General features: G+C 38.5%; 2 protein-coding genes across 5 annotated transcripts in view; one reads left to right on the forward strand and one right to left on the reverse strand.

Annotated features, from left to right (window-relative positions):
- The window catches only part of mgat5 (alpha-1,6-mannosylglycoprotein 6-beta-N-acetylglucosaminyltransferase), a 69,900-nt gene extending 66,082 nt beyond the window's left edge, over positions 1–3,818 (forward strand). For all 4 annotated transcript variants that reach the window (XM_067493029.1, XM_067493030.1, XM_067493032.1 and 1 more), the window contains exon 17: positions 100–3,818. In XM_067493029.1, coding sequence (XP_067349130.1) covers positions 100–298 — 199 coding nt within the window. In that variant the 3' untranslated portion in view covers positions 299–3,818. The remainder of the gene's footprint in view (positions 1–99) is intronic.
- LOC137108447 (transmembrane protein 163a) lies at positions 3,513–25,563 on the reverse strand. The gene is made up of 8 exons (XM_067493034.1): positions 25,218–25,563; positions 23,826–23,945; positions 16,517–16,560; positions 16,349–16,440; positions 12,819–12,915; positions 8,065–8,176; positions 7,764–7,905; positions 3,513–7,020 (listed from the first exon to the last, which is right to left on the reverse strand). Exons 1-8 carry the CDS (start codon positions 25,408–25,410, stop codon positions 6,960–6,962), a joined length of 861 nt encoding a protein of 286 aa, XP_067349135.1. The 5' UTR covers positions 25,411–25,563; the 3' UTR covers positions 3,513–6,959.
- Positions 25,564–26,961: the final 1,398 nt, after the last annotated feature.

Genomic DNA, 26,961 nt, shown 5'->3' on the forward strand with positions numbered 1-26,961 from the left:
GAAGCCTTATGATGAACAGTCCTGTTTGCATCCCTAATTCAAATATTTATGGAGAATTTTACTGTGACTAAGCCTAAAAACTCGATGTGTGTGTGTCAGGTTTGGTGTGGACTGTCAGACGGTGGAGTCGAGCGCTGACACAGTGGTCCCAGCCTACAGCGACACTCGCCACCACTGCATCTTCCAGTCCGACCTGTTGCTTTTTAGCTGTGCAGGAGCCCACCAGACGCTACGACGTGTCTGCCCCTGCCGTGACTACATGAAGGGCCAGGTGGCGCTGTGTAAAGACTGCCTATAGCACCCACACACGCTAACAGGAGGGGGAGGGGTTTAGATGTGGCTGGATGAGTAACAAAGATGGTTAACAAAGTCAGAGCAGCTGAACGAGCTGAGGTGAGTGTGTTTGAGAGACTGACACACTCCAGCAGGTCACAGTCTTGCAGCTGTCAAACACACACACACACCGGACTCCTGTGTGGGCAGAAAAACATTCATAGGACTGTTCATTCATTATATTTATTGTTTCACTCAGCTGCTGGAAGTGAAGCACTCCTGCAGCTGTCAACCCTCAGATTCACCAGCAGTGGCACTGCGAGTCATGGGAGTGACGGAAAATTACTTGAATCAACAAAAAGGAGTCGTGTTAGACTTCAGAAGGACAGCAGATGAGCTCTCTGCCATCCTTGATGGACTCCACATATCAGTAACTGATTGCTTGTTTGTCTCCAAGTTGACTGGGGATGCAAACGCCCCGTCCTGACAGATCCCCCTCCCCTGCTCAAATCTTAAACTGTTTATTCTGTAGGTAGGTTTGCACTGGACTGGCATCCCTGAAGGCCCACATCGCTGCCAACACACACGGGGCTAAAAGATGGTGTCTAACAATGAAACCAGTTTTACACTGTAACCAACTCCTCCTCTGGACAAATGAGACATGTAATTTATCTCCAGATTTAAATTGGTATCCATTCCTCCTTTAAAGACAGGTAGGTTATAAGCCTATTTTAAACAGTTTTATTTTTTTTTGTTATAAAGAAGATTGTGTTTCAAAGGCCAGTAGAGAATTGTATTGTTTTTGTTGGACTGTTTCATTGCACACTACCTTAGAGGACAAACACACAAAGGTCACAAGGGTTATTGTCCTTAGCCAAAGCTGTTGTGCATAGAGTCACCCTGGTCGTATCATGTCATGACGTTTTGCAGCAGATGATGCCAGTCGTCAGTAGCCATGGTAACAACTCGATGCATTGCAGCCCGGGCTAGGAAGCCTCAAGTTTTCCAAAGACTCCAGAGCCTGCAGAGAAATGTGAAAACATTACTCAGACGTTTGTATCTTTATGTGCTCAAAGTAAAAAAAAAAAAAAAAAAAAGTACTACACTAATTAAAGTCATCTCATCTACCAGAAATCTATAAATTCTGTCAAAACTGTAAGCAACAGACATACCAACAAAGCTTATTCCTGCAATGCAATTTTTTTGGGAGGGGAATAACCATTAGGAACTTAATTTGTCTGCAGATTTGCAAAGAAAACAAATTTAGTTTGTGGTGAAAGGACATAAAAAAATGCACTACATTAATTATTTTCATAGGTTTAACAAATATTAGCAACACTGTAAATTGTTCAAATGGGTTTTTAAGTTCTTTTAATTTATTTTGTACACAGATCTTTATCTTGGTTTTGCTGGAAATCCTTTATTTATTGGAAGGGTGTCTTATAGATTTATTTATAGAGTAATTATAAAAAAAATAAAAAAATTAAAACTAATCATAAGCTTGCTTCACTTGAAGTGTATGACCGAGAGGGGGAGGCCTCATCGACTTCTGTTTAACGTTACCTTACTGCTTAAATAGAAAATAAAGCCCTCCCCCCATCACGACCAAATAGATGCATAGAATTTAAGTTTGAGCAAACATTTTGTGCACAGAAAATGTTTTGCAAGATTGTTAATTTTGTGGGAAAATCACAAAGAAAATTGTATCAAAGACAAGACGGGTAAGGAGTAGTCTATTCTCTAGCAATTGTACTGAGTACACTGTAGATTTTAGTGCTCAAATTAAGTTCTCTGCAGGATCATTTCGTTACAACATAACATTTAAAAGTATGTGCTTAAGATACAAAATTTCTGTGCAGGAAACTAAAACTATTTAAGAAAAAAGTCAGAATCCCGGAATGATCTATAACAAAGACTTCTTTATAATTAGTAAACTCAAACATTCACGAAACATTCATGCAGAATCTGATTCTCTCTCATCACTGTCTCCTGAAGATTTACATTTCAGGACAATTGCGCCTTGCTTTGCTTTTCCGATCCATTTTTTTCTGTTTGCACATTGTAAATTTAAACTGAATACCACCTCTGCTTCCTCACTGTGTCAACTTAGACTGTTTTTGATTTCTTTTTTAAAAACTTGTCAGTGATCTGCCACCAAGTTATTGTTTGAAAGAACACAATGTGCCTTTTTGTGGTTCAGTTTAATTTTGATTTTTTTTGACTGTCTTACATCAGATAATTGAATCTCTTTCCTTTGCGATGTCCTTTCATTATTTTTTTGTTGTTCAGAAGACCAGATCATTTTAAGTTAAATGGTATTTTCCAAGTTCAATACAAATGTTATACATTTTAAATAAGTCTGTGTAATCGACCCAAACCTTTTGATTTGTCAAGTTCAACTGATTGGATCAAACCATCACATCATGATTTCAGGACTTCTTCCTTAGACTTACAAAGGATAATGCCAGTGTTGCAATTTATCTATACCATTAAAGTCCATCAGTGGCTATTATCCCATTTTATAGTAATATAAAAGCAAGAATATCCAGCTAGGGCCTTGTTAAAATCTTGCACACACACTGGCGTATTGGTGTGTCAGATTAATGCAAGGAAACCAAGGGATTACTTACAGGAATCTGTGGATCTCTTGATTTTCTGCTTGTGACTTCTTCCTGTTGAATATTTAGCCAGTGACAAAGAAAAACAACACTGGGGTTATTCTTTAATTTAACAAGGACAGAGCTGTCAACATGAACAGACCAAATCCAACAGCGTTCGATCATTCAAACTTATGGCTATTGATACTGAAGTGTGATTTCCTTAATGTATCTGGGCACTGTAAGTTTTAGTAATGTCACTTAAAACAAATTCTACATTTGTTGGATTGTTTTCAGCAGAGGGTGCATACACACATTTGCTGTAGACAATACTTAAAGCAGCAAGACAAATACCTAGGATGAAACAAAAACTAGAGTCCATGTTCATTGCACTCAGTTGGATCAGTTCATCGTTGGCTTTGGTCTTTCGTCAGACATCTGCTTTAAATGCAACGTATCTTAATGTTAGAGTTGGCAGTTCAGACAACAGTGAAAAACATTTTACAATCACCACTGAGACAGTTTGACCTGTTTACGTGTAGAAAAGGCCTTATTTTCCTATGTTAGGCTTCTTGAAAGCATGCTGTCAATCCAATTATCCATTTGGTTTCAAGAAAAATAAGATGGGTCTGTTCCTGAACAAGCCTTTAACTGAGGCTGTGCTCAACATAATTTTTTTTTTTTCCCTTTGTTACCTCGGCATAAAATGTCTTCACTGTCAACAAAAAGTCAAATGAAACAAAATGCTACTTACAGTCAACCAAACCTGTATCAGTTTGTTTTTGGGTGTCAACCTGGTTTGAAGCCGTCTGTTAGCACCAAGTGGTTGTAGTTGTGGTCCAAGCAGCAGAAGGTGAATAACGCAATGACACTTTTGTTTTCTCAGTCCATGACAAGTAAGAGGGATATAACTTTATTTTTAAATAAACCTTTTTTCTGTGACAAAAAGGCTCCGATTCTGGTTTTACATCACAGCACTACAGATTAGGTATTTACACCGGCACAGAAAAGCACAGTTGGCACAGGCTAAAGAGCAGCTCAGATCCTCATTTCATTCATAGTCATACAAAACAGAGCTAATATGGAGTTAAGTTTGTGCATTGAAACAGAGCTTGAACGTAGTCAATCAAGTAACTGACTGATAATAAAGTCATTGTCTGCAGCTTTAGTTTTGGTTACAAATGTAACCATTTGCTGAAAATTGTTATTTTTAAATCCTACATGATAATTTTGCCACAGATCAAGAGTTTCTCTGCCATCACACATTTATTTTAGTCACAAAGCTAACTCCATAAGCCGATTGTTCTCTTAAACAAAAATATTCACTTGATCTTAAAATAAGTCCTTGTGAAAATTAACACATTTGTGTAAACTAGTCACAGCACAGTGCATTTAGTTACTGCAGGAAGCTGACTTAAGGAAAATGTACAAATACTCTGAAAAATGACCGTATCCTTCACATGCTACTGTTATCTGGAACTAATTAAAATGTCTGACAGATGTAACGCCACCTGATGAATCATGTTTGGGCTTTGGAGTTAAAAAATGAACGTGTGTGTAGTACAAAGTGCCTGACTGTAAAGTATTACTACACTTTGATAATGTCTTAGTAAAATACTGCTTTCTTGCAGTGTGTATATTTACATCTGACTTTCAAGTAGAAAAACATAGGCAATAGACATGGAGGAGCAAAGGCGGCGCTATCTATATATGTCTATCGGGATATATATGAAAACGTTTTTTTTTCTAAAATGTTTATCATGGCAGATCTGATGGGGAAAAAAAATTCTAATTAAAATACTTGGTCAAAATGAGTAAATAAAATAAGTCACAATATTGACAATATTTTGTTTTTAAACCTAGGGATTCAAGTTATAATTTCTCTTATAATTGAATTACCAGATGTCTGTTCTAATGTTTTTTAACTTTGGCTTCCCTTTGCTTTGTTTTGTACCAATACGTAAGTTCTCTACTAAAATGAGCTGCAGCTCCAACTGGCAGCTATACTGATTATATTCTTAGAAAGTGGAGGTTCTAAAACCAAAAGTCATTATCTAAAAAGTTATTGTCTTTGTTTAAACTGATAACTAACAATTGCTACTACTACTGGAGTTGCCATTTGAAATCCAAATACAAATAGAAGCTCATAAGAGACAACACATATTGACTCTGGACCCAATACGATAAAGACAATATTGACTCATCTAAAACCACCAGTGTGTCTCTCTGACCTGGTGAAAGTGACAAGTCACCCTTTAACATTTAGTCCAGCAGTGACTGCACTGAGGTTTTCCTACGTTTCCCATTTTCTGCACACTGACCTAACTGAACCATCGGCACTGACATTTTGGATGGTGGAATCTTTTACAATGCGTTTACATTTTTCATAATACACTGCGATGGAAATCATGCTAAAGAGAATACAAAATAATTATGTTGCTGCACAGTGTCAGCACTGAGTTCATTACAGACATGCTTCAGTTGTGGACCTTCATCAGGCACCAAGTTCAATCAGAAAGCACAAAAATCAAAGTATGAAGGAGCAGAAATGGAAAAAAGTAGAAAAACCTCGTAATAGTACTTAAATACAGCATTTATGCAAATGTACTTTCTACCTCTGACAGCTATACTAGTTATTCTGGTAATATGTGGAAACTAATTTGTCACCAGTGGTGGAAAAATTAGTTAAAATCTGAAATGGTAAATTGGCAGCCATGAAGATAACTTTGATATGTTAAACAGATTAATAAGTTTACAAGCATTACAATTGCTGTATTCTGAGGTCAAATGAGTTTTTCTCCCCTGTGAATATATTTTCTTCATGTGTTTGAGAAATTTGGTGTCTACAGCATGAGGCCCACTGTCTTCATGAGCTGCCAGAACAGCCCAACACACAAAGGGCTGTGGTCATTGTCTCAGCCTGTGGCTACAAAGAGGCTTCAAAAACTGAAATTGATGCCAAGTGAAGTGACAGGATTTGCAATAAGCATGTATTATGAACACTGTGCACTGGAATCTAATGTGTTTTTTTTTTTATATTACTACATTTCTTTTCTGGGAAGCGAACACTGAACACATGCTAACATGTGTAGCTCATACAGTCAATGGTCGGTAGATGGTGCAAGTTGAGAATGTACAAATAACATCGAGGGTTTGTCATTGTCAGCATCAAACAAAGTCCTGTTGTCACATTTAAAGTAAACTAGAGGTAAAGTCAGCTCACAAATCGCTTGAGAGAGACTTAAATCTAGAAATTATTTTTTTATCGTCCCAGTCTGTGAGCTCACGCCGGTGTAAGTAGCTGAATCAGTTCTCACTCAAGGCTTCCTGCTGTCAGGATAAATATTGTAAACACTGAATCACGTTACTTAGTCTGTGTACAAGTGTGTGTGTCTGTGTTTGTGCTCACATACCTGCTCCCTATGCGTAATGGCCTTTGTATAGACACCGCGCATCCTCTCCATTGTCTTATTAATACTCCACTGCTACATCAGCTACATCAATCAGCTTGACCTGCCGCACTGCAACATTTTATAGCGCAGCGGAGCAAAGGCCTCAAGGAACCATAGGAGAAATAAACTGTGTTGTGACAGGGCGATGAGCTGTAACTGAGGTACTGTACATCAACTTGCTGTAGAACAATCTGTTGCCGTTATGGACTCCTCGTCTCTGTCCCCGTTTGGTCATTTTCTCTCTTGTACAGCTGAGTCGACTGTTTTTATGTTAGTTTAACTCGCCGTCACGGCTCTTTGACTTTCATGTTTAAATGTGGAGTCATGAAAGGACAGACTGCCTCATTCACTGTTAAAAGACAGATAACAATATATTTACATCACATTGTAAAACACTTTAAAGGTGCCAAACACATCATCTCCTGACACTGTCATCATTTGCTCAGATGGTCAATTTAAATCTTTGGACGGCACGACTGTATAGACACCGAAACCTCTGCCGGCACCTTCGAGAACTCAATGTGATTGTCTTTCGAGAGACTGAGGGACAAAGTAATCCCTGTCCCTCCCCTGTCAGTCAGTAAGCCCCTCTCCAACCCTCCATCCCTCCTCTCTCTTCATTTTCTTCTGTTGTCCATCACTCAAAACGTTCGTAGTTCCTGGTTTGTCGGACCCGTGGGACCATGTCCACCAGCAGCCTGCACAGGAGGAAAAGAAACTGAGCTGATGCAGACACTTTAGTCCCTTTATATCCAAAAATACACCTTGACAAAGCAACAAACTGGTAGTAGATCCTACAGCCAATATAAATGCATTTTAATTTGTTGGTGTTGCTCAATACACATAACCTCAATACATGCGCAGTCACGATTAGAAACTCCACAGTAAAATGAAAAACTTTTTTAGTGGTACTTGAATTTATACTAGCTGTACACTTTTTTTTTCGTCCCACACCTTAATACCGTAACTATAACAAAATAAGTTCAGAACTGCAATACTTTTGTCTTTTTATAAATGATATGATGTTTTCAATAGAACTCGCTGAAAATGATGCTCAGATGTGAAATAAGACAAAATATGATCAAGAATGCAAACAAAATAAACATAAATAGTTGGAACAAAATCACTGAAAATGGACACGAAAGTCAAAACAAGCAGTTGGAAAATAACCAAATAGACACAAAATGAGCACAAATCATGACACAGTCACAGTTATAAGCAGGACTGTGAGTCTCTCTTTGCCCAGGGGCCTATATTCTTATAATTTGTTCAGGGTACTGTCAGACTGAATCACCTCCAGAAAGAGTTTCCATCAACTTCAGTTTGTAAATACATACTGCAAGCGATGAAACATATTAGGGTATAACTCCACCTCCATACTTCATACTTCATAGCTGTTGGTTAGACAAACGCTCCCACTACCAACTTTGTAATTACTTACTTGACTCCATAGGCGAGGATGATGAGGCCTATGAGGACACCTATTGTTCCGTCCAGGTACCACACTTCGGGTTCATGCTTGAACACTTCGGCACTGACGAGGATCGAGAATCCCATGATTCCTCCCACCAGTGAGTTAAATCCTGACAGGGGAAGACAGACAGCTGAAGCAGTCTCGTTTTGGAGGAAAAACACTGTACAATTATGCTGATTATTCCAAATTCCTTAAATGCAGCACAACTGTGTTCAATATGGTCTTGATGTGGAAGCAGAGAGACGTGTGTGTGGCTGTGCACACGTACCATCAGTGATTAGAGCTCGACTTGTGAGCACTTTCCCGAGCATGAACTTCATCACAGCCAGGATGATGCACACCAAGCCACTGACGATGGACACGCTGAAGAGGAAGTCATCCTGAGGGACAGAGAGACAGTGAGTGTTGTAGTCCCTCAAGGTTTCATCCTACTAGATGCCCTCTTCCAAGTTTGCGAAGTTGGGCTGCTTGTTGTAATAACCAACATTCCTATAACCTATGTACACCAACGTTAACAGTTTAAGTGTGATTTACCCATCAAAATTTCATTACACAGGAAACCCAAGAAGTAGTATGTAGGATATGAGCACTGAACATTTGAACATGACACAAGTAGTGGATTTCATCATGTGCCATCTGCTAGACACGTACATTTAAGTGCATTCTTTTTTCATTTCCTGCTATATTGTTGGCAAGACTCTCAAACCATCTGAGTCAACACACCGCAACCACAGCACAATACTGTTCATTCAGAAGCAGCCTAATATTTCAGCCCATACAATCCTCTCCACCTGATAACAGCTCTTCTCACTTCACACTGATTAGGTTTCTCATTTCCCTGTCAAAACACCATCATCCATTAGATCTCCACAGATCCATATCACTTCACCATTATTTAGTCCAATTTCAACCTACTGCTCCCCACAGTTTTGGGCCTTTTGACGTGTCCCTCAAGTTCTAAAACATAGTATTCACTGAAAAGAGTGTTAGCTAAATACCTAAAATGTAAATGCACATAAAAACGGCTAGATGAGGAGGCGGGATGGTTGAGAGAAGGGAAAGGGAGCTTTAGAGCAGAGTGCCTCTGCAGCAGCATTAATATTGCACTGTGGCCTTGGAGCCATGAAAAGCTACTTTAGCGAGTTCACAGACATCAAAGAGGAGATGGAGAGAAACCTCAGCACACTGCATAGACCTGAGTCAGTGCTGTGACTCAGCTGTGAACATGAGGGTTTCTGGTTTGTTTTTAGTAAACAGATGAGACGTACGCTCAACTGAAACATGTTAAAATAATCTCACTGCACTAAAATTTTTCTTAGTTGTTTACCTCCGTTGAGAACTGATGTAGGAACTAAAACTGGTCTTTACATTGATGATCGTGTATTCTAAATGTCCCACGGCCTATGAAATCCCAGGGGTTGTGAAATGATGTCAAATCTCAGGTCACTGAAGCACCAAGTTAAAATATAAACAAACACTGCTGGGAGTCAAGACTTTCACAGATCAGTAACAAATTGCTTGTATAAATAGTGCAGCTTGGGCTTTGATGCTAGCTGACATTAATTGGGCTCAGAGGACCATCAGAGCAGGTACAGTCAGGTGTCAAAAACCAAACATCCTCCTCCACATGTTTCCTTCTCTCCTCCACTCCCTCGCTTGCTCAACAATGCATATATAAACAGCTGCTTAGCTCATTAACATTTCATAGCAAGGAGAAGGCAGGTGTTGAAATAAACCTCATTTCCAACATGGGCATACTGAGGAAAGCTGCAAGGCGAACAAAATTATATATATATATATATATATATATATATATATATATATATATATATATATATATATATATATATATATATATATATATATATATATATATATATATATATATATATATATATATATATATATATATAAATATAAATATATATATATATATATAAATATAAAACTGTGATGCACCAGAAACCAGTCTGTTTTTCTGAGTCGACCTGCTCAGTTTATAGCAATCCGTCTGCCTCGCCGCTCCCACATACTGCATTTGTTTATGCTTTGCCACTCGCTGTCTGTCAGACTCTTTCCCTTGCTGCAGCCGCAGAGGAATAGATGGTAACTATATTCAGGCCAACAAATCAATAAAAGGATTTAAAAACCAAATTGAATTTTGAGCCTGAGTGAGTTACTCAGACTCAGATCTGAAACTGTGGAAATGTGAATGTTTCTTCGTGGTGCATTTTTGTACTGCAGCCGATTCAAGAATATGACATTTAAAGACTCAAATCTCTGTGTACAGTCACAGTTTATTTACTGTACAATGTATGTCCCACCGTTCTCTTCACAGAAAAACTAATTTATAATTTTCATACTAATATCACAAGAGCATGTTGCAATAATAGAATGCGGATAGTGAATAATGAAATTGCAAAGTAAAGTAATTTAAATCATTACTCACAAAAATTACTTCATGCTCTCTTACAAACACAAACATCAGCTAAATGTGAGTTAGAGTGGTGCAGTCTTGACCTTCCCTCTAAGCTATTGCCACCAACGTGTTATCAGACCCACTCCAGAATCACAGCTCCTCACCCATTTATTAGCTGACTAATATTTCTCATATGCCAATTTTCCTAATAAAGAATATAACAATGTCTTCTAGAGGGTCTAAACAGCAGATATGTGATTAACATATTTCATAATAACTTTTTCACTCCACACAGGCCATATACTCCAATCAGCCACGGCATTAACACTGGTGGTCTTCATAATGCCATGGAGGACAAGGGTCAGCATGGCCACCCTGAGCAGTCTGCACAGCAAAATGTGATACACTGTGTGCAGTGGTGGTACAGGTACACAAGCACAATACTCAAGTTCTCCACAAAAATTCTCTACAAGTAACACTTCAAATTATTTACTCAAGCAAAACAGATACTAAACAGTACTAAACAGATTATCTACGATTTACTTGAAATGCAAAACTTAAAAAATAAGTCCCCCCAAAAAAACGTGTAACAGTTAAACAATATTTATTATGGTGATTATGGCAAAGAATGTACAGTAATTCATTTAAAGAAGGGGGTCAAAGGTCAACGCTGGTAAAGGTGGAGCTGATTTTAACCACTTGATATGCTGACAAATTTTTAACCCATAATGATACATCAGCATTTATTAGTTCATACTTTCTTATTCAAACAATGATTTTTATATTAAAACCACTATAATAATGTCGTAAGGAACCAGTGTACATCATTGAGAACACAGCTTTATTAAGCCAGTCAGCACTGTCACAGCATTTTAAGCAAACTTCAGATATTCCGCTTTGTAGCTGTTGTATTCTAATATTTGCACCATAACAGTTTTGAAACTGTTGTTAGCAATTAAAGGACACATACTTTAAGTAGTAAAACAGTCTCAGTGTTGTTTACAAGATACAGTATATTTTATAAAAGGATACAAACAGAAATCATTATGCCAGTACTACACCAATGTGATTAAAATCATGGAAGGGAGTTTGAAAGAAGCATTAAAGGAGCAGCAATAATCTTCCTACAGCAATTCAGCTCACCAAAGCATGTTCCCATATTTACTCATCATCATCATCACATTCAGATCCTCGGCAGCATCTCTACGGAGATTACTATTGCCTGGCAACCGGGTGATAAAGCTATTTCAGGAAGTGTGAAAGCTCCTGAGTCTTCACACCTGAGATGACATTCTTCCTCCAGTAGCAGCAACAATGCCATTACACTGCCTTCACACACACACACACACACACACACACACACAATGCTGACAGAAAAAACAAAAAACAAATCTAATGTTTGGTCTTAAAAACATCCTGTAAACTAGCGTATAATTATAATCAAATTTTCAATCCATTTTCTCTTTAGGTAAATATTGTAAATATTTCAACATCCAAAATTATCCCACACTAAGTAGCGATGTTCCTGTACTCTAACCAAAACCTTCAAACGAAAGGCTGTAAAATCATATTTTCTCTACCAGCTTCTTACTAAGAATGATTGGAGCCTTTATAAACATTTATTTATTCCACTCATAGATTTTTGTGTTCTTGTAATTTTTTCAATGGTTTGCAGAAGGCATTTAACCACAAAATGTGACATACATATGTTCGTCAAACTACAGCCTGCAGTCCTGATGGAGCAGATTAGAAGAGTTTTGAATTCCAAGTCTTAGTTCTATGTTTGATTGTCTTATATTCAGCCGCTGTTTATCGTTACAGAAAAATATTGGCATATTATTTATATAATTCAAAATACCCTAGCACAGCCTGGACATAAAATTAAATAGTCAAAAAATCCTCTGCAGTTTTCTTTTGCTTGGGGACCAACAACCAGGGCGGAAACTGTTCAGTAACACAGAAACTGTTCAGACACAGAGCTGCCTCCTATTTACTGCTTGGCCTCAGTTAGGCCTGAACCACTAAACGATCTAGTCGATAGATGGAAAGACCCGAACACCTATGTTACATCTATATCTTCATGCGCCTCATACATAAGTGCTGGCATGCTAAGAACACCACTCAGATTTTGATGAGAAATTATTAGATGCTGGCACTAAGTCAAGAGATTTTTTTTAGATTCCAAGTGAAATCCTGGTCACTGGCAGACTGGTGGTATTAAAGACGAGTCCTGGCTGGACAAAGTGGTTGTTACTTTCTGCCCATGCTTTAAAAAATCAGATTACACAGATTATACACCAAACATCTGGCTTAGATTCAGCCAGTGAGATGGACAACCTGCTTAAGTGACTGTCACAGTGTACTACAGTGTGTTCATGTTAATGTGTTTGGGTTGTTTCCCTGTGTGTTAAATTGATAATATCTGTCCCATATGGTGGATGCTTTAATCCAAAGCTCTCTACCATCTCCAATTTGAACCAAATTCTGACCCCTGCATCATTCCCCGATCACTGTCTTGTGATGTGTGATTCTATGTAGGAATAAATGTAGTTGTTTAATCTAATCTTATCTAGTCTCTGTGACAGCAATCAATAAATTCTTACCACTTCAGGTAGCAGCCCAGTTGCCAAGTCGTGGATGGCCTTACCAATGATGCACAAGGATGACAGGATGAAAATGACACCCAGGATAACACAAGCTCTGCAGAAAGGAAACGAAACATGAAAACCGTGCTGACAAGTCAATCAATAACCACACAAGCTACAACTGGCTTGTCTGAGACAGTGTTCATAGTGCTGTTGTTTACCATCTAGTTATCTATAAATATAAAAGACAGCAAGCAATATTCCACTGCTCTCTTCTAGCACCATTAAGTGACATCAGAGAGGAAGTTTGGCTTATTGCTTCCTGAACAGCTAACATATTACCAAACCTCATTTTTGCAAAAGTGATAACATTCCTATGAGTCTTACCTGTACTTTGAGTCAAGTGCTTCTCAGTCAATGTCAATATTTCAACATGCTAAACAATGTATAGTAACCCAACAATGTCTGTAGGTAGAATAGACTACATTTTCTGTGTCCCTATGACACTGATGTCTTTTTACCCAAATAAGAAAAATAAAAAAAGAAGCACATGCCCTGGCCATTCATGGCTCTCTCTGTGTGTGTGTGTGTGTGTGTGGACTTCCCAAAGTGATGTTGAGCGTTGCCTTGGTTACATCTTTCAGTCAAAACCTAGAACACCAGGCATGGCTCAAGAACAGCCCTTACACACAAACACACACACACCCACCCACCCCCCCCATGGGAGCGCTCAATCCACTAACAGCCATCTTGTTATTTCCTGCACACTGTGGATGTAAAAATCACACAATGACTGTGTTGCTGCTTTCCTATTACACAAACAACAACAAAACCGCAATAAGACTTGTGCAGGTTCTCAACAAAAATACAGGCTCATTTTTTCAGGGCATCCATTATATCACATTAGGATCACTCTACATTTTAGTATCAATAATTGCACAACAGCAGCATCTCATTCTAACCTCTGCTACAGTCATTTGAAAATGTTTGTTTTGAAAAGCTTTACATTTAAGAACAAAACGACATTTATCTTTGACATCTCAAGTTTGTTACCTTGGCAACCGCAGTCTGTACCTTGGTAATCATAGCCTGTTAGTGTTCATTTACAGTGTTAATGTGTGTTTACTGTACTGTAAAGTGTGCATCCCTGTGTGTTTTTGTTGCTTGAGCTTTATTCACACGTGTGTGTGTGTTTCAGTACATTTGTGTGAATTTATGCATGTGAAGAGGAGGCCTCATAGAGGCCTCTCAGTGAAGCCAATTATCAGTTCTGAAGAGTCCTAAACTTTGTCTGAATTCTTCATTTGTCTACTGAAGTGAAATAATGAAGACTGCTGTCAAGAGCTGTGTGGACGTTTTGATGGAAAGACTTTACACTCTGTCAGATACCTATCAAAGTTACAGTGGATGTAATTGAAGATATCATCCGGTGCTGAATGAATCCAGAACTCCAAACTATTATTCTTCTAACAATGGAATGTAAAAGTAAATGAAAGAGAGCTCTTCAGACTCTGGTACCTAAACCTAGTGCTTGTTGTAGTGAGTTTTTCCCTCTGATCACAGTTTCTGCAACTAATCATTTCCACGTCTTCTGCTGGGCACTGTAGCTCTTTTTGGACAGACTGGCAGGTTTTTAACTCCGTCTTAAAACAATAATAAGGGGCTCATATAATCACTTAAAAGAGATTTTACCTTCTGTAATCAGACCGGCTGTCCAAACAGGGCTTTAAATAATAAAAGCGGCATTTGGCTTTTTCAGCACGTTGGTGGGGTGCGATTCGATCCTGTGGCCTTCTGTATCTCAACCCGACCACCAGGCCCCCTCCAAACAGGCCTTGAAATGATCCATGCAAAATATCTGTCCTGTGCAAGTGATGGGGGATAAAATCCAGTCCTCCCTCAGGAACACAAAAATGCTTTAAAAAGTTGCAGTCTTTTAATACAAATGACCATCTTTTTGTTACTTTTCTATCATTTCAACTTAACAAGAACAAAGAGAAAATGGGAATTATACCAAAAAAGGTTTGGAAGACATGATTTTCTGCTGCCAAAGTAGGTGTTTTGTGAAACAGTGGAGAAAAGTCAGAGCTGTTAGTGTAGCTGTATAAAGACCGAATGTTAAAAAATAAATTAAAAAAAGCAGTGATTTTCAAAAATTATTTTATACATTAGCTCAAGGTTTTACCTTTTTAAATTTTAGATTTACACTACTAAAAATACAATTCTAACTTTATTGCCAACTCTGAATTACTGTAAAACATCTCGCCTCTGCTCAGCAATGACAGGAGTCTTGCTGGTTTGTGGCTTGTTTAGTTTGTGACCGTGATCTTCATTATCCTGTATGTGTCATTAATTGATTTCTACCTTCGGCCAGGTTCCAGGTAGAATATCTCAGCATAGCAACCGAAATTGGCAGACAGCTTTTCCAGCACTATCCAAACTTTAAAAAATGACCAACACCTCCATAGCTCACTAATTAACTCACAATGTATATTGTGTGATGAAGCAGTACAATAACATAAAAGTACAATTTGTGGTTTTAGAGATACTTACTTGCTGTTTGCTTATGGGCTAAACATAAGTTTACAATGTGATAATTTCTGCTATTGGGATGATTAATAGCAAACATATCTTACCTCATAAAATGCTGTCTTCTGTGGCTCTAACATTGAATGTTTTTATTTTTGTCATAACTAGTATTTTGTGGTTTGCAGCATTTCAGCTATTTGAATAGACACTTGAATTAATTACTTTTTCCATCTGTGTTGCAGTCTGATCTCTAGTCATTTCTACAGCAATTAGCAGTCAGTCCTCTGAGACCTCATCACACTTCTGCTTTTTGTGTGTATATTTACTGTGTGTGCTGCAACACAGACACTGCATGAATCTAACAGACAGTAAAAAGAAAGATATGGAGAACTGGTTCTTTCAGTCACAGATGCTGATGTTTAATTTCTTTTCCCTTTCAGAGCTAGTTACTGACATTTAGGTGTTTTTCCATTTTCTGTATAACCTCTTGGTTTCGTAGAAAAGCGACGGCTGGGTACCATTCTCTTTTATTCCCTTTCAGTTGCCTGCTTACTGCCAGCACACTGACCATTCAACAGGCTCTGAAAAGCCCAACACATACACTCTCTCTTTTCAACCAGACAGAGATAAGGCATTAGATGCTTGTCAGTGATAGGTCCCAGTGGGTCAAGGCTGACAGAGCTGAAGAGACCTGCTGTTTGACTCAGTCCTTTACACGACAAAACAGACCACACACACTTACACACTGGATTGTGGAGACAGACTAAAATTGATTTCATTAAGTCAGAAGAAGGCTGCAGTGTGTCATTAAACCAATACTTCAATGTCCATAGAAAGCCCTGCATTTACTTCAGGCGTTTAGAGCAGTATAATTGTGCATTTGTATATTTGTGCATTTAATATGATATTAGTGTGGTTTGAATACTTCGAATTAAAGTTTTTTTAACCCAAACTCAAAGTGATTACAATACTTCACTTTAAATCGAGATTTGAGAAGGATGGGAGTTGATTGTACTTACATGTATTCACGGTGTGCCGAGTGGACAGCTGCAGCGTTGCTGTACCGCCACAATACAATGACAGAAGACAACACATCCAGTGTGGCATCAAACTGCAGATGGAAAACAATAATTTTACATTCTTTTCACCAGCCATCGAACAGTGAAGGGGCTTTACAGTCGACTTACAGCAAATCCAAAAGCTGAAGCACTGTGGCGCATAATGGAAACAGCTGGAAAGAAAAGGGACAAAGAATTTAATTATTTCAACAAGCAAAATCTACTCAATATTTTGTTCACTGTTATTTATTCACAACAAATACACATAACAAAATAAAAAAAGGTGAGAATTGACCAAGAATTGACCGTTTAACCTCTGTTTTAAGGCAAACATGGACTTGAATTATTAATTGCTTTTAAGTGGAAGTGATGATCTGAGTTTAAATTATACATCATATACCTTCCTGTATTTGTGCACTGTGCTCTGGGACATTAAGGTCATTTTATGAGTATTAGTGCTGTTAGCTTTAGTGTTGAACCCACACAGAACTAAAACAACACACTGAGTTTAATCACATGTTCTAGTGTGCTCACAACACAACACCCAAATAAAGGTGTTTTTTTGTGCAAGAATTGTGACAGCAGGGTGAAAAAAATAAAGGGTGACTACTGCTGAACAAACAGTCAGAAGGATCCGTCATTAAAGTCCACGGACACGTGAGGTTTTACCTGCAGTTCTGATGACTGGATCCTCTCAGTGATGGATGATCATCATATAAATGCCCAGAAGTGTATTTTTGGGGAGAATTGCTTTTCTAGTTTTATGAGTTTGTGAAGAAAACCTGCCAGACAGGATAGGATGCATTGTGTTGACTAAAGTAATTAAATTACCGGTGTATTATTTGCCTATTATGAGCCAGAGATGTGTTGAAAACAAACACTGAGCCAAATAACTGTGTAATCACCCAGACACACACACACCTGCGGTGAGGACACAAAGGAGAAGAGAAGATACAGACAGTTAGAGGGGAGGAATCCTCTCTTCTCCTCCCTGGTTTATTTTTAGCAGAACTCACTGGGGGCCAGCAACTCGCCTCAGCCCTGCATACAGACACACAGCCTTGTGTGCCATTTCTCTCTGTGCTTCCTACTTAGTTGCTTGGCTTCTTTCTACCACAAGGACAGTAAAATCCTTCCACCAGTCGCCTTTGCTCCCATTTTTCTTCTTCCTTTCTTTTATTAATTCATCTACATTCAGTTGCTCTCGCTGAGCTGAAGGCACAATCATCCACTCCCCTGCCATCGCCCAGACCAAAATGAAAACAGAAACGAACGCTGCCTTCACATTCACTTGCAAATAGTTAATACATGAACAACACTTGAATACAAATGAGTCAGATTTTTTAATGATACTGGAGAGATGGATACTGCTGAGATGCAGCCTGGAAGCAAAGGGAATAAAGGAACCAAAAAGTCAAATACAACGGCTGAAAACCAGTTTTATTCTTAAATCTACACACACACTATATAATAGCTATATGATGTTTGATTTTGAAAATGAAACGATGATCACAAAAACCTGTTTGTAGCACAATCCATCTTACAGGAAGCATAATTTCCCCTCAAAATAAGTCGTTATTAAAGTCATGTAAAAAACAAAACTGAGGTTTCAAGACAAAAGCTGGTCCAGGGACCATTCCAAATCCTGCACATCAGTTTGTATCTCATACAATGTGATGTTGTGAAGGCAAAGTTAGACTGGAACTTCTATACTGGTGCTTACACATCTGTATTTTGTTCCATTATAAAACTATTATGCTTCAACAAAGTATATTAATACTTAATTGTTTGAAGGTTGTTCCAATGTTTTGGCCCCCTCATTCATTTAAAATAGCGTGGCCAAAACATTAGAAACACCTCCAATATAATGCCATGCAGTACAACTCGACCACCCACTATGAGATCAATAATAAACTCTCACCTTTCTGACAATATCAACTTTAAAACTAAAAACGTAGAAGAGAAGTGATGGATGGATTGCATTAAATTGCACACGTGTACCTAATGTAGTTGGCAGTAAGTGTAAGTGATTAGATGGGTTGTATATTTTAGTTAACGATCATCACAAGTGCGTACAGAGTGCAAACTGTATCTAGCATCTGAAAAGAGGCTAGAAGAACACGTTACACTATGTAGTTCATGCTTGACATCTTCTGTCTTCAAGTGTCCAGGCTGGAGACATTCTTCTTGTCAAAAAAAATGTCAAATGGTTTGTGCCTGAGCTCTTGGTTTAACAGACGCATGATCCAGCAAACAGAATGGGACAGCTGTACAAATGAAAGTAAATTAAGAGGGAGGGACCAGATACCAGAGTCTTACACATCTGCCAGAGTAGATAAACAACAAAAGAGGAGCGGGCGCAAGAGGCTTTCTGCTTTTGTTTACACGTGAATGGACTTTTAAATTACTTGAGAAAGTATTCAAGCGCACAAAAACATGCAGGAAGGCTTATGTGCAAATTTAAAAATGCCCTTTTTGTCTTAAGTGCACAAATTTCATTTTTATCATAATCCAAACAGAAATTTCAGTTCAAGTGGTTTTATACTTATTGTTCTGCTTTAGAGATGTCATTTGTGATGGAAACCCGGCAGATTTGCTTGTAATGTTTTGAGCTGTTGGTCTAAATCTAGAGGCAAAAAGCACATCTACTGCTCCTCCTGTCTCAAAGTGTCTTTACTCTCTCTTCCTCTTCTCCTAGCTCCTTCATTAAGTGCAGAAAAAAGAAATTGTGTATAAATGAATGTTCTGCGGCTCTGTGGTCGTCAAAGCTGAGCCCAGCAATGGCTAATTGGCTCCCAAGAAAGCAGGGTGGGTGTCAGTGGGGACGGAGCTCCAGCATCGCATCAGGCTTTTTACACACAAACGCGCACACACACACTTTGTGTCTATCATTTCCCTGTATCCCCCCTCCTTTCTCCCTGTAACATCTGACAAGAGAAGCAGGAGAACGGAAGATTAAACAGCATCCAAACTGACGGTTTAGCATTTGTTTCTAGAGCTGCATTATTCATTTTAGTAAAACATTTCACTGTCAATGTTGTTTTCGCACTGCGTGGACTGATTGTGTTTGTCTCACTGTGCTGTTTTAGCAATGCATACACTGTGTTATTAAAGCAGGAGTCAGAGGCTCAATTATATTTTCATTTTGTTCAACTCAGTTATATACGCTACTAATTGCATTCTAGGAAGGTTTTCAGAGAACAAGACATGGGCTGGAGGCACATTTTGACAACAAACCTGCTTCAGTTTCACCTTAATAGAGCAGTTCAGGCTCAAATCAACTACTCTGTTTGCTATCCAGGCTAAGAGAAAGAACAGTGATGCTCACACAGCTCAAGATGAGAGATTGACATAATCTGCATCAAACACTTCACACTGTATTGCACAAAATGAAAAGAAAAACCTGGATTTTGTGTTCTGGTAGAATATATTTACATTTCTTATAATTTTAAGAGTAACATAGTTAACAACTGTCATTTTAATTATTTAATTCAAGTTAAATTGTACATCAATTTGTTTTAGGTTTCTCTTTGGATATAACTGTATTTTTATCTTAAGGACAGATAAGAAGATCAATACTACTGAAATCTAAATGCATCAATCAATATGGCATTACAGCCTGCAGACAATTAGCTTAACTTAGCTAGAATAAAAAGTATGAGCAGATAGCCACTTCACTTTTGAAACTTATTTAAAAAGCACCTCTGATGCTAATTAATTCCAAGATAAATATTGTTTATTTAAAGCTAAATGTAAAAACGACAAGCTGTGGTTATACAGGGTGTTATCTACTGTGGTTTTACAGGGTGTTATCTACTAAAAATTTTTCTTTCAAGTCACTAAGTCAACAGACTGCTGGCAGAAGCTAGAATGTGTTCTCCTCATCTCTAAGCAAATACGTGTACTTACTTAAATGTTTCCTTTAATTCGTGTAGGAGAGATGTCAACTGTTGTTAAAGGGCAATTGCTCTTGGCAAGTCACACTGGACCAAAAGAGATACTAAGGACTTCTCAAAAGCTCAGTTTCAAAGATTTTGAACATGTCAACTTATACTTAACTTGGTATAATAAGTTAGTAACACCTCTCATGTGTGAACAGTAACAATGACTCAGGATAATTTTCACACACTTAAACGTGTTCTGGAGTGGGTTGTTGTCACGTTTGAGTAATGCAAATGTTTTACTTGGCAGCTATCGTTCTGTTATCATGTAGAGCTGACTGGGAACAGGAGCAGGTAATGGTGACTGGACTGCAGCTCTGCCAGGCCAGACAGGTTTAAAGTGGCCTTTACGAACTTAATCACTTTGTAATTAATGCAGTTTGTTACTAAACAGAATTACACCTAATGATACTCTGAAGAGTTTGTTTTCAAACTGTTCTATTTATGCTCAGTGTGGTATTTTTTAGAAATCTTCGCAATGGGGTATTTAGACTGAAGTTTATAGAAAATGATAAATTGCTGCACTAAAAGATTGACTGTGGACTGGCTATCATGCATCTTTCCGTTAGCTTATTTATTTTAATTACTTTGTTTAGTTAATGTTTTATTTCAATTATTTACCTTGTAAAGATTCTGGACCAGAAGTCCAGAATCTTTTAATGCCCTTCTGAATATTGTTTAATGCCCTTTTGATATATACATTCACACACCAAATCCCTTGATACTCCTACTTCAAAATATAAAACTAGTCAGACTTATAATGACTAAACATAACTTATTGTAAAGGGTGTTTGCCTTTTTTCAGTCAGTGAGTCAGTTTTCTTTCAACTACTGTATACTTTGTTTAATGTGGGCTTATGTTGTTAGCTTTTGAAGGAAGCACACTATGAAAACAGACACGTCAAGGGACTATCAATGTGTGGAGCAAACAAACAAAAATCGAGAATGATGCTAAAAGTGCTTGGTTAATAACAGGATTCTCCCACGGTCTTTGCAAATGTAAAAATAGGAGTCATTGCTAAGAAATGAATTACATTCAGTACACATTGGCAAATTTCCAAAGTGCCAGTCATGGTTTTAAAGAAGGCTTAACTAGCATTTAATGACAGGACCGTGTGACAGGTCTTGTGAATTGTTTGCTAATAATTTTTTATTTTTCCTAGTGTCAGTCAAACAGGCTGTCAAGTTGCAAGTGGTGCAAAGAGGATGCATTGCAATAAGATCATAGTGGATCCAACTGGAATAGCAAAATGAGCTGGACAGATGTGAGTGTCACCTCTGGTTATTTATATTTTTTTGTCCTTTCGGCTTATCCCGCGAGTTCATGGTTGCAACAGCGGAGCATGTTGATTGTTGAATGCCCTTCCTGACGCAACCCCTCCCCAATTCCACCTCACCAATTTCTACCAGGCTTGGACCGGCACTGCACAGCGGTCTTGTCCAGAGACACTTCGACATATAGCCAGACCAGGGATCAAACCACTGACCCTGTGGTCCTTGGACGACTGCCCTACCCACTGAGCTACAGCCTCCCCACTGAGTGTTACTTGACATTAGAGTTGTTTACAACATTTCTTCACTACAATGTAAGACATTTGGAACAGGACTGGGACTGCAATAAATGAAAACAATTTCAAACTTGAATGTACTAAACACATAGGTCAAGTACAGTAATTTAACACCTGACACGAGTGAAGTAAAATTATGAAGTTAAAAGTCCTATGCTATGTTTCCTTGTGAGAACAGCAAGTGGGTAAATTTCCAAAACCCCACAACATCTCACAGGAAGAACTTCTGATTGTTAAAAAAATATCTTTAACCACTTTACTCAAACAAGCAAGGCTGGTCTCTTTTTCTCTACAGAATGTCAAAGTAAAGTAATCATATTGGCTAACTGATCTTGGTCTGGTGTGACTGCAAGTCAAGTGACAAGTTCTTGGAGCTTTAAAGTTGGTGTTTTTAAGTGTTGTTTTCAGCCAACCAAGGAGCAGATATTCAGCAACATGACCCAGCTTTAGATCTGCCTCTGCTCTGGTTAAGTTCAGTGGCGTATCCAAATAGCTTGGTAACTTCAACCAAATCATGGAGCAGCTTGTCAAACAGAATTTGTTTGCAAGTGTGCGAGAGCAGTCTACATGGTCATCTGATGTTTTATTTACACTGATAAAAGCTCAGAAGTGAATCAACTATAACCAATCAAAGCCTTCTGAACAACCCACCAAGCAGCAGGCAGGTCGTCACTTCAGAGCCATCTCATCTTAGCACGTAACAACACATCCACTTTATTTACAATTAGTCATTTAGCCTACGCTTTTATACAAAGTGACTTACAATTAAGCAGCAGGCACTAGGGACAACTTTTAGGTTCAGTGTCCTGCCCAGGAACATTTCAACATGAAGACAGAAGGACCAGTAGTTAAACCTCTGAACCTGTGGTATGTTGATGACTGCTCTACTACCTGAGCTACAACCTACCTAGACGCTAAGCCACCTGATTTACTCAGTTGTAATCCCGACCGCATTAAAAAAAAAAGGTCAGTGAAGAAAGAGAGTAATGTGTTTTAGGACAGCATTTGTATAATAAAATCCTACTTGCTGTCTAGTTTTAAAAATCCTGTATCTCTACACATCTGCAAAACCAAAACTCATGGTCAGCTATACTGCAGCAAAGCTTGTTACGCATCTGTCAAGCACTAATCTGCATTTACTGCAGAGGAGCAAGATCAAACATCAGTTGAGTTTTGCTGCATGACTGTGATGTTTTAATAAATAATTTTAACGCCACTTGTCAGGCTTTGCTTCAAGTTTTTAAAAGATATCTGACTCATGTTCATTTCTAAATTCCTCCACCTCTGTCAAACTATCCTAAACCAGACTCAAGGAACAAAATCTGACATGCAGAGATATTAAAAATACAATTTTCAGTAACTGTCCTTGCTCTTTTACATCTTGAAACCCAGAATGAAACATTGTATGCATGTAGTGGGGCCTTGGATCTGAAAGTCAATAAAGAAAAATAAAAATAAAAATAAAAATAAAAAAGCAAAATACAAAATGATAAAGACAGAAGCTCAAACTTATTTCACCTTAAAAACAAAATAAACTTCAGAAACAACAGCAGGAATCGAGGCTGGTTTACACTCGACAGCAGAAATGTACCATGTTGTTTTGCTTCAAAGAAAGATACTTTTATCTCAAGTGGAATCGGTGGGAGACAGCGGAAAATCTAGGCGTGAATAAAACAGGATTTTTCAATGAACTGTGGACTGTCAGAGTTAGATTGCATTAACATGTGTTACTACATTAGTTGCATGGTCATGTTGTCTTTTGTTTTAAGTAGAAATGTCTAATTAGGCGGCTGGGAGTAGTTTTAATTGCCAGCATGTCAGAGCAATAAACCAACCTGTCCTTCAACTGAAGGACCAACCAGCAGGCAGTAGTGTCTTTTTGGATATTGAACGCACACCAGCAAAGTTGAAAGACTAGCGGTTACTTACTGAAAGCAGCGATGGCCAGGACTATGGTGACCATGATAGACACCCAGGACACCCACAGGGCTTTTTTGCGGTAACTCTGAGCTTCATGAGGTTTCAGACGCATACTGCTTTCCAGAAGACCTGCCGGCAGAAACACAGGACACAGTGATCCAAGGTTTACAGACATGACTTAGACAAAACAGAAACGTTTGACTTTTCATTGATTTTAAGCTGTGAAAATTAAACAGACAGGAAATACACATGCTACTGATTCTTTTTGATTTTGTTGTTGTATTCATTCCTACTGTCTGGAAACTGTGTTGATCAAAGTCCTGAGCATGAACTGAAAGAAACAAAGCTGAAGTTATAAAACCAAAACTGTGAGCTGAAAGATGTTACAGAGCTCTGTAGAGCTGATAGGAACGGCATCATGACTTTTATAAAATCACCTGAGCAAATACCACAATAAAACCAAAATAAAACTGTGGTAAAATACCACAAAGCAACTTAATGTACAACTGTCGATGTAAAATCTACACTGACTGTGAGGTCAAAGTGGACCAAAATTAACTACCACCAAACTGTGCTACTAGTTTTCGCCTGTACTAATCTATGTTACGATTTACCCTTGTGAATGTAAAAATATTTTTTTTACTCATTTCCTACGTATTGTTAACCTAAAACTAATGTTTTATGGCCATGCTATGCTCCTCCAGTTTCACAGCTGCCACATGACATCTTTCTAACCTTTCTACACCTTCTACTATGGTGATTTTGGATGTTTGAGGCGGTTCAGTATAAACTAACAAATACTTTTATGCAAGTAACTTGTCGAATTTTTCACTTGAAAAACAGTTTGCCTGTACCATTCAGAAACGATCTCATTTTCATTTTGCGTCCTACAAATCAGGGTTGCGTGGCGTCATTTGCATCCGTTCCATTCCATTGACTACAGTGTCACCTTAATGCGAAATTATAGTTAGAGAAATTAAGGTAATCGAGATTATTTACCAAGTTATACTTTTAGATTAGTGCCCGGTTACCTAGAGGCCAAGAAAACTACTAAATTAGTTCCCCCCTGTAGCCAATCATCAGAACACCTGCCTCTGTTTAAATGGCTGCCTGTGTCTTAACTAAATGCAGTTTATTACAAAAGCTGTAATAAGAGCTAAGAAGTTCTGGTAACATATGCCTAACAATATCTAATAAAATGGTGCTATATCTGTTCTCTATTCCGTTTCCATTCAGCTCTGTAAATAATTTATCACATTGACCATAACATTAAGGAGTCAATCATCGATTTATTGGCCTCTTTACATGTGGATACTCTGTCGGTTCATAACTCACACTGTGCGCCGTGGCCACGGGGCATCCGCGGTATCTTAAACTTTGAATAAATTCTGTCTTGCCTACCTCCGTCCTCTATGCTGTCTGTTATCTTCATCTCCTGGTCCATCTTTAAACCCTCTCCCTGACTTTCTGAGCTGGGCTGCTGCTGCGGCTGTTGCTGCTGCTGTTGTTGAAAATCCGCTTGCTCGCACTGCCCGTTCGCCACCGTGGGGTCCACTACTACAGCCGGGTCCGTGACGGGTGTGGGGTCACTCATTTTCTCGACTGGTTGCGGTTCCAATGAGGCACTCCAAAAATGTCACACTTGGGCGAGAAGTGTAGTCTTTCAACTAGGGAGAGACCCGACAAGAAGGGAGGGTGGGAGGGAGACTCCTTGCAGAGATGCAGGTTCAGCTGCGCCAAATTGCACTGTGAGATGAAATAGTACCGGAAATTAGGAGACTTCAAAACAAAGGCCTACATCGATCACCATAATAGGAACCTGACTCGGGTGTATTTTGTTCAAAATGTTTTTATAGTACATTGTATTTAAACGCATTTTATTATAGGATTGAATTAATATGGCACTGTGTTATTGTCAAATGTGCCAATTTGGCAAACGTTTAGGTCTAGCAGAGTGGCTTGAGGTAGATCCCCATGTGTAATAGTGAGAAAGTGTTTTCTAATCTTTTACAAAAGGTTGGATCGGCTCCTAGTGCAGAATGTACACTTGAGTAATTTTACACTGCTGTACTAGTAGACTGCTTTTAGTATGTCCTGAAATTGTTTTTCACCAGCAAGCAAAAATTTAGCTCTCCAGTTTTCATAATAAAAAAGTAGTTATTTTGAAGGATGCAACCGGAACTAGTTTGTCTATACACTCCCACGCCTGACAAAAAATGTCTTGCACGGTCTGGCACGCGATAGAGAACCAGGCTCCACTTCGCTGCGTCGTGAAACACCAACACCTGCACGCTAATTAGTGACCTCGGTGTTGTTCACGAGACTTCTGCACGTGCTGGTGTCCGACTATATGATTAAAGACTGCAGCTGTGCCTCGCGCGCTTGGCTCCACGTCCGCGAGGAAAACATATGTCCCATGTGGATTGAGCCTGCGGACGCGCAGACTGTGGCCTCACTTGTCATGTCTTAATCATTAGATAAGAAATCTGAACTAATATGGCTTTCTACCCACGAGCACCAAATATGCTGCATAGCTCCTTATCTTAGGTCATTTTTCTATTGTCACATGCCCAAATTAATATTCTTACATCACAGTAAAAAGTAACGCGATTTCCTTTTTTGGAGCAGAGGACAAAATATTCTTATTAGTTTTTCTCGTAACTCGCCTCTGCTGGTGAGAGTACAACAATCACATTACAGTTAAAAAGTAACCCGATTTCCTTTTTTGGAGCAGAGGAGCCGTAACTAGAACAAGCCTTTCCAGAAAGCTGAAAAGCTGAACTGTTTACGCCGAAACACCTGAAACGAAATGTTTCGCTTCCTTATATAGTGGTTAGGCAAACTTCAAAACCGTTAGCCTGAAAAACTTCAAAGGCAATTATGTGACGTCATTGATGATGGCATCAAAGCAATGATTTTTTTTTAAAGTATACAAATTAGGAGGCATATTCTGTGTACTGAAGCGTTACACACAAAAAAATTGTCATTCGGTATTAATAAAGTTATTTGAGTCTTGAACTCGTGGTTGCTAAGATACAGAGCTACATGATAAGCAGTATTGTAGAGATTTGTGGATAGTGTAGAGGTGACAGTGTGTTTCAGGAGTTTCGCGTGTTTTGAAATTATATAAAACGTCCACATTGAT

This window comes from Channa argus, chromosome 23, assembly GCF_033026475.1.
Source record: "Channa argus isolate prfri chromosome 23, Channa argus male v1.0, whole genome shotgun sequence".
Classification (NCBI taxonomy): Eukaryota; Metazoa; Chordata; class Actinopteri; order Anabantiformes; family Channidae; genus Channa; species Channa argus.

What these genes read in the sequence shown, in the direction of transcription:
- LOC137108447 (XM_067493034.1), bottom strand. Translation starts at nt 25,410, where the DNA reads ATGAGTGACCCCACACCCGTCACGGACCCGGCTGTAGTAGTGGACCCC. An exon ending in AGACAGCATAGAGGACGGAG is followed by an intron (nt 23,946 to 25,217) that starts GTAGGCAAGACA and finishes TTCTGCCGGCAG; the next exon opens with GTCTTCTGGAAAGCAGTATG. An exon ending in CCTGGCCATCGCTGCTTTCA is followed by an intron (nt 16,561 to 23,825) that starts GTAAGTAACCGC and finishes TTTTCTTTCCAG; the next exon opens with CTGTTTCCATTATGCGCCAC.